This window comes from Rhodnius prolixus, unplaced genomic scaffold (assembly GCF_049639745.1).
Source record: "Rhodnius prolixus isolate KJV_2025 unplaced genomic scaffold, Rpr scaffold_2, whole genome shotgun sequence".
NCBI lineage: Eukaryota > Metazoa > Arthropoda > Insecta > Hemiptera > Reduviidae > Rhodnius > Rhodnius prolixus.
This window is the reverse complement of record NW_027411592.1, coordinates 16316087-16324680: the sequence shown is the minus strand read 5'-3', so window position 1 is coordinate 16324680 and position 8594 is coordinate 16316087. Positions and strand designations below refer to the sequence as shown.

General features: G+C 32.1%; 1 protein-coding gene across 2 annotated transcripts; it reads left to right on the top strand.

The window, feature by feature from the left end:
• Positions 1–151: 151 nt before the first annotated feature.
• On the top strand, positions 152–8364 carry LOC141449135 (sorting nexin-8-like). Of its 2 annotated transcripts, XM_074118257.1 has the most exons (8): positions 152–285; positions 371–488; positions 558–769; positions 2083–2201; positions 2454–2582; positions 4154–4370; positions 5685–5873; positions 6041–8364. In XM_074118257.1, the coding sequence occupies exons 1-8, from the start codon at positions 160–162 to the stop codon at positions 6113–6115; spliced, it is 1185 nt and encodes a 394-aa protein (XP_073974358.1). In that variant the 5' UTR covers positions 152–159; the 3' UTR covers positions 6116–8364. The 2 variants fall into 2 exon arrangements, with proteins under 2 accessions (XP_073974358.1, XP_073974359.1); XM_074118258.1 differs by lacking the exon at positions 2454–2582.
• The last annotated feature ends 230 nt before the right edge of the window (positions 8365–8594 follow it).

Genomic DNA, 8594 nt, shown 5'->3' with positions numbered 1-8594 from the left:
AAGATTCATGTTCATTAGTGACAGTGAGTAGTGGGCATACAAAACGATATAATGAATTGTAGCGTAAACATGTGTGTTTAATGTATCATTTTTAATTCCACCTTAAATTAAATTGCTGTTTTCAATTAAAGTTCGTCCTTGTAATAAAGCATTTTATACATGGCTGATAATGGAAATGTGATATCTTATGAGAAACTAGAAGAAATTGATTGCATAAATGTGGATTTAATACCCGAAAAGAAAGGACTTTTTATCAAGCACGTAGAATATGTTGTAACTAGCAAAGTTTGTATAACATTACCAACATAGACTAAAAAAAATTGTAGTTTGAAATAATATAAATTTTATAATTATTTATTTATTTTTTTAGAGATTTAGATCTGAGGTTATTCGTAGATACAACGATTTTTTAGCTTTCCATGAACTGCTTCTTAATAGATTTCCTTATAGGATCATTCCAAAATTGCCACCGAAAAAGATAGTTGGAGGTAAAATATTTATTTGTCTAATTTTTTGATAAATTGATCTATATATTTAAATTTCCTTAATTTTTGCAGTGTTTCCTGGAGACTTAAATTTCTTAGAAAACAGACGCAAAGCGTTGAGAAGGTGGTTAACATTACTGTCAAGACATCCAATAATAAGTCAAGACGCAATTTTACATTTTTTTTTAACACAAGCTGCAACTGACCTTCACACCAAAATTAAAGAAATTTTTAAAACTGTACCGGATGAATTTATGACATCAGAATATTCTGCAAAGGTTAAGGTAAAAGTTTATAATTTGCTTGTTTTAAACATACTTTTTAGAGACCTTAGAGAAATAAAAAAAATAAATCATGAAGTTTTCCTACTTTGCTTTATGCAATGTTAAGGGCCAGTTTCAGCATTCCTACTTTATTGATTTTATTGAAATTCAAAATGAAATGATTGCGATAACGGAGAGCTAGTAACAGCACATTGTTTGATTATAAGAGGAAAAATCAGCTTCTGAAGCCTAAATGGGTAACATAGGGGTAAATGGGCTAACGTAAGGAAACCCTGAACGTTCTCTTTAGTAATGCTGCATTAGTATTTAAAAATCAGTTCTCAAGAAAATGTAGCTAATGTAGTTTATACATAAATTATTGTAAATAAGAATCCATTGCAATCCCTTTAACATTTAAAAGTCAACGCAGCAGGGTTCAATTTTAAGAAAGAAATTATAAGCATCGATTTTGAAAGTTGAGTAAGGTGTCATGAATGTTGTATTGAGAAGAGTTCGCTGGACTTAACTACAAAAGTTCGCTTTTGTTAAGATTGCAGCAGAAGAAGAACCTAGAAGGAATTTTGTAGAAATGTGTATGCTGCAATTTCTCAACGTAACTTTGGTTTTTCTGATGTGTTAGCATACATAAGTTGAGGAACATTATTGCGCTCGCATCTTTACCAATTATGGAATCATTGATCACTTAGTATATTGTTGCTCTCACTGTTTTCAAAACTCCTGATGATGGAGGCCGCTTGATGACCCGCCCACATATGAAATAGGATTATTATGAAAAAAATCTCTGTTGACTTCAGAAAACACCATTCTTTGTATTGTTTGGAAATTCATTTTTATTAAATATTTGTCTTATTCTGACACAATTATGATTGACATTTTAACATTATTTAGATTCCCATTTCAAAATTTCGTCTGTAAAGTGGCTAATGAATTCCCAAAAAAATATACATCAAGTTATAATTTCTTAATTAAAATTTTATATTCAAATTAAGAGAACTAAACAATTTGTTTTTATGTTCAGACAAAGTGGGCCATTTTAGTATTCCCTTGCACTCCAAATGAATGTCTTTTGCGTTCAAGTATTCTTAAAGATTTCATTACCTCTTGGAGAGCAAGGCACGAGTGGTTAGTCGAGCGTAGAGATGTTCAAGTGAACCTAGTTTTCGTATCTATTCATTAAACCATTGAACTAACTACAGTAAGTACTATTTTTGACGACAAACGAAACCAAATAAAATAAGAAGAAAAACTAGTGATTAAGAACAGAAGATTCAATTCTTGTTAATTATTAATATTTAAATCCTTATTCTTTGCAGGACTTAGCTCCAGAAAATAATAATGAATTCGCAGCTGGTCGTGATCAAATTCATAACATTCAAAATGGGGTGCAGAAGTTCAAGCTGATAGCAGATCAAGTTGCTTTAAGATCTCAAGGGTAACTATAAAAATTAAATAACAGACATATTTAATTTTTGAGGACATAAGGACTCATTTCTACCATCTCTAATGAAAATTCTGCGGTCGTGCTAAAGTTTGAACTAGAGTTTACATCTCTCGATTGGCATCTGTTTTGTGGACTTAAAGTAGTGGAAACAAAGTGCTATCATTTATAATTAATTATTTAAAAACAATTTGTTAAATTGGACGTAGCGATTGGACTGTTGTGTATATGTGTGACTATTTTCAGATATTTTGCTAACATGGACGAATTAGGATCTGTTTTGGCAGACTTGGCTGTAAACAGTGAAAGCCACACTAGTGATGAAAAGAGTAGCTTATGGATGGACATTAAGAAAGGACTTGGAGTTATTTCAAAGTAACTCCTTTCTACTAAATTTATTTATAAATATGAAAAAATATGTGGCTTATTTTTTAAGTAGAACAAGCGTGTTCTTTTCAAGACACAAGTTAAGTAATAAAGTCCAGATGACCACCCTTAAATTTAAGTTAGATTTCTCACTTCGTGTGAATTATCAACCACGTTATGATCAATGTCCATTCTTAATAATAAGAAAGGATAACGCAAATTCCACTGAGAAAATTGTACTACCCACTGTTCAAGTTTAGATTTTCGCAAATTTAGCTATAAATCAATTTGCTAGACTTTTGCAAATGAATTCTTCTGAAGCAATGTATAATTTTGTACGATTGGAAAATCTAGGAGACATAGAGATGGGTGGCAATCAAAATGGATCAACCTTGAAAATTCGTCGGGTTCTAAATTAAAGTTTTCGCTTTCTGTCATAAACTAGACCGGAGCTTTTCCTAAAAGGGAAACATTCGTATTTGTATTTTGATGTTGAAATTTTACTGGAATAACATGTTTTTAGGTTCCTCGAACGTAAATAAGTGACTTTGAGAAAGTGTTAGAGAATTCGACTTGTCACAACAAATGTTTAAACAGTTTCTGAATTCAGAAATTTGTGAACTCATAATTCTTAGTTACTTATAAGATTCTCGTTTTTATTAGAATATATTTTGATAAAATTGGATCTAGAGAAGTTGAGTGATCTGAAGTTCAGATTCTGGTGAAGTTACGGCATTAAGTTTCCCATAAAGGACTTGAAACATGTTTTTTGTATAATTGCAACAACTACCGATAGTTGTTTGAATTAATTGGCGTATTAAATAACTGCAATTCTATTGAAACAAGTTCTTTGTTAACTTTTTTCGCTAAAAAAAAAAAAAAAAAAATTACAATTTACCAAAAGAAAAATGAAGCGTTCACATGAAAAATTCTTTTGTTACTCGGTAGAGCTGCTGATCTCCTTTAATAGTCGGAATAGCAAACATTCTGGATGTGATTCTATTATCTTCTTTGCTTGAGCTACCATCAATCTCCTACTATCCGCCGTTTTTGAGAATATCGCTTTATATGCAGAAATTTATTGAGCGCTTTCGTGAATTACCTTCGAAATCTCCTGAGAATCCTGGTTTTATTTCCAAGAGCTATAATTCCGCATTTCTTCATCAAATATATACATTTTTAAAATGCATTTTATTGGGCATGGCTTTTGCCAAACAGCAAAATAATCCAAACAGCTTCTATATCACTCTTCTCAAAATGTTGGAGTTTTCATTTTATTATCATTTCAGAACTTTTAACCCCCCTACAAACAAAACAAAAACAAAACTGGATTACTCAAGGTTTCAGATATTTTTAAGGATAGCTTTCAAAAATAATTAGGGCAAATAAAATGTCTGAAACTATTGAAATTTTTATAGGACCCTAAATTCATTTTGCAAACTGATCCTGAGAGTTTCATAATGGAATTTAAAATTATAAATTAAATTTTGAATCTATTGAAAAAGTTAAGAACAATTTTGAGGAGATATCTAGAAGCTTTTATTTGTTTACTTATAATGGATTTAAATACAATTTCACAGACAATTCGAAAATTTGTCAATTAAGACAGATGATCAAAATATTCGAGGACAAGAGCACGTGTGTGAGGCACTCAGCATTCTTCTTGATGTACTTGCTGGCCACCAGGAACTTTGTGATAGAGTAGAGAAAGGAGTATCACATGATCACCAGACTGCCTTATCAAAATTAGTTTCTCTTAAAAAAAGACGGTTGCAAGGAGTCCTCAAAGGCTCATCAGTTAGTTAAATTTATGATATTTTTATTACATTTTATTTACGTTGACTTATTTGACATTTTTTTTAACTTGGCCTCTTGTGCATCCATATTTTGATATTCATACAAACCACATCTTGGACTAAACGGGAAAAAGTACAATTAAGATTGTTAGAAAAAACAAAAGAGTGCCTAAAGTCAGTAGAAGGCAATTGCAAGAGAAGCCAGAGTACGAAAAGCTTAATCAGTCTCATCTACTCTGATAGATTGATTAGTCATTTTATCCCTTCTCCAGAATTAGAGGTGGTGAGCTTTATGAAGAGTTAGCTCAAACTAGTCAAGCGTCTCCACGCCAATGTATACACCTTAACCTAGTTGATAGAATAGCGCTCAGCTAATAATTTTATCCTTCAAAAGTTGCGATGAGTCATCACTTCTGCTTAGTCACCAAACAACCTCGTTCGAATTCCTCGCAGTCTCTATTACTTACGACATCAAGCGTTCCACAGTTGCTTTGTCACAAAAATAAATTCTGTAATGACACTCTGCTGTACATATAATAAAACAGTGGTTAAATTAGTAAGTTTTATTTCCTTACTTTTCAAAATACGTACAATACTTTTCGTTCACACTCCATAACTCCCGCTTCGAAGACTTCTAGGAATATAAAGTAGTTCTGTTTTGAACTTTAGTTTGTTAGCCAACTTAAAAGGAAAAAAAAATTATCAAAGCCCAACATCGAAAACTTGTTATAAGGATTATTTTCCAGCTTCTAATTAATTGAAATTAGTGAATCACTGCTTGTATGAATTCAAAACCTTTATTAACTTAACTTGAAATTTTCTGAAAATTTAAGAAGAGTGTTTCAGTTTGGGGGAAATTGATTATGGTTGATTCCTGCTTCACATGTTTGATCTTTTCCCTTTCAAAACAGATAAATTAGTATTATAACGTTGTCTTGTTACAAATTATTGGCCTAGCGGAAGTTCTTTCTCGTAAAATTCTAGCCAAAATTGATTTTTTTTTTGTTAAATAAAACCTTCATCAAAAATGACTTGTTCTTTGTTACCAATATGATGTACGTAAAAATCTTATACCTTTTTTCCACTATCAGAATCTATTATTGCTATGGTAATTATAAGTAAACAGTGAAGGTTTCAAGCCTCTAATTCTTCTTTTTGGAAGTACTTTTTTTTTTTAATCGTAGTTTAGGTATAAATGATTCTCTGAATGGTGCAGTTTACTTATGTTTAGAATATAGACATTATCTATTAAAATTTAGGTTACTTGCCTTTTTGTGGTAAGCATTTTATTAATATCTACAAATTTAATTTGCAGGCAGAATCAGTGGCTGTTTTAGAGAATAGAATGTTGGAACAAGAGAATGTTATTGCATCTGTTGAATTACGAACAGCCTTTTCCCTATATTGCGTTCGTTGTGAAACTGCACTTGTTCATGCTTACTTAGAATTATTGGCGAGAATATTGAATAATTTTGTTTCTGTACAAATATCTACACATTCTCAGGTAATGGTTGATTTACTTTGGGCTTTTATTTCCATATTATCATTATTTAAATAAAAACAATAACTATGTAATAATTTTTGAGATAACGTGGTGTGTATTTTTCTTATACACATTTTTATTACCTCGTTATATTTATTTATTTCAATAAACACTTATGTATTGCTCAGCTTGCGGACGCCTGGAAAACTATTCAACCGACTATTAGTAAATGTCTTCCGAAGAACTGCACTGATGGCCTTTGACAAGGTTTTTTTTTTATAAACCTAAAATTCTTCATATAACTTAAGTTTTGAGATTAGGGAACTATGGTAAAAACAGGGGATCAGATTGTAATCTAACATTATTTTCAATGCCATTCCATAATCATTTTATTGTGTTATTAGTCTAAGGAGGAAAAAATATTGTAGCTTCCATTTATTAAATAAAAAGATGCATTAGTGAAATATTTTTACAAATAGGTATTGGCATACCCTAAGAAATTTGCAATGTCAAATAGTAGTTTAGGTAGGCGCCACGGTAGCCGAGCGGGTTAAGAGGCGAGACCTGCAAAGCTAAAATGCATTGTGGTACTGGGTTCGATTCCTGGTCTTGGCCTTGGATTTTATTTAATGGTTAAATAAGAAATAGTAAAGTACGTTTGCTATTCGCCTCCGTCCACGACACCTAGTAAATGGTAGTTGGACGTTAAGCCCCGCCTGAAAAAATAGGCGATTACTTTACTTTACTTTTACTTTAGTAGTTTAGGAAGTCACGCAATTGATCGAATAATTGAAGTTCGAATGTTCGAAGCTGCCCTTACTTTTTAGCGGAAGTAGGGTAAAAGGTTGGAAACATTACAATTACAATGTGTAATATGTACATTTCCAGTCGGAAAGCGTGGGCGTAACAGATCTCCGTCACATATCATCATAACAGTGAAACGTGACCGATCGTCCATAAGAAACTTCCAAGAGATTTGTCACACAGTATTTGTTTTCGTCCCTTTTGACTTCGTCGTATCACTTTCACTCCTAACTCTACATTGTTTATGATTTTAGTTTTCATTACATATGTGTTTTTACAGTTATATGTCCTTTTTTGCATTCGTTTTTGTATTGTATGTTTTTATTACATTCTTGTACAAAGAAACCGTACCTATTTCTTTAAACGTCTTATATAACTTGGAGTGGTAGGAACCAGATCTGAAGCCCTAACAAACATCTATCTTGTGGATCTTGAGTGAAAACTAATTTCTTTGAAGTTTTATAAGCTATTATATTAAGACACAAATGAAGTTTACATCATAAAACTCACCAATATTTCTTTTAAATCATACAGTTAATTCATTTTTCCAAGCATGAATATTTTATATATTTCAAAAATCCGTTTGACTATTTATTTTTAATTCTACCTTGAAATATTTCCAACTTCTTCCGAACACCAGCGTTGGTATAGGTTCTCTATATACTTTATCTACACTCGACGTACTCTAAAAGCAATATTTCCAATCATTGTTAATAACATTAAATTTAGTTTTCATCGTCCTTTAACTCTTGTCAATCTGTGTTGCTCTGTTTCTTTTTAGAGCAGAAATTGCAGTAGCCTTATTCCCGACTCAGTCGGGCTACGCACTCTCTTTCAGAAAGTAATTCTATTAACACTGCCAACGCAGCCTTTTTTTCCTGTGGGTTCTGTATTAGTACTACATATCCTACTTTTACTTGGTAACGCTTCTTTTCCTTTTATTGCAACACTACGAGAGAGAAATCTCGAATAGGGATTGACTAAGAATGGCTTCAAATTTACAGACTATAAGGTGCCATATTTTTGTGTTCCATTATCTGTGTAGATTGATCCCCACTTGGCCACGCTCTCAGTCTTTCCGACCATTTCTTAGTCATTTAGGGCTGCTTTCTTCTCAGAGCTCCTAAGTTGTTTCCTCCGCTTATCCAAACTAGAAGATTGATGGTCTTCCTACTTAACCAACTAAGCTGGAAAAACAAAAACCATCAAATAAGATCTAATACTCGTATGAAGAGACCAGCCTTCCTTTCCAACAGCACCCTCTTAAGAATAAGATAGGAAGAGGAGGAACATTCAATCTAGGTATTGCAGTACGTGCTCCAATCCGCCGTCTAGGATTCCTGTATGTAGTAACCAAAGAGACCAGAACAATCCCTAAACAAAACCTAAGATAAAATCTTCAGTACTTTCCCTCTAGCCTCTAATCAAATTTTTAATTTTAATTTCAATAACGTGTCTTCTAATCCTAGTGATAAAGGTTGAGGTTAAACCCACATACGTTCTAAGTCTATGAAAACGTGTTCTCTAGTATTGTCGCTGCTGTGGTGATGTCCTCCTTTTCTAAGGTGCCCTCAACAGACGAAATTAAAATATTGTAAATAAATTAAAATAAAAGATTTATCTCTACAGTTCTCCTCACTCCATGGAGCCTCAAATGGGATGCTTTGAAGAAGCAAGCGCCAGAGATACCCTCGAAATATAGCTCCTTGGGATGGGGGTCTTGACCAAACAACATTAATATTCAAAACGGGCTTAAACAACATTGTAAATTTTTTAGGAAGTGACTATTTATTTGATTGAAAATCAATGTGCCTTTACACAATTATATTTTATATTTCTATTGTTTTAAATGTTATTCTTTTGTTGTGTGCAATTTTAATCAATAAATTTTATTTTTAAACATTATATTATCTAATATACCTAAAACTTGTCAATTTA

Bases quoted from the DNA above. Each gene is read 5' to 3' on its own strand.
- LOC141449135 (XM_074118257.1), top strand. From the start codon at position 160: ATGGCTGATAATGGAAATGTGATATCTTATGAGAAACTAGAAGAAATT. The intron at 4,371-5,684 runs GTTAGTTAAATT...TTTAATTTGCAG, and splicing joins GAGTCCTCAAAGGCTCATCA to GCAGAATCAGTGGCTGTTTT. The intron at 5,874-6,040 runs GTAATGGTTGAT...TGTATTGCTCAG, and splicing joins AAATATCTACACATTCTCAG to CTTGCGGACGCCTGGAAAAC.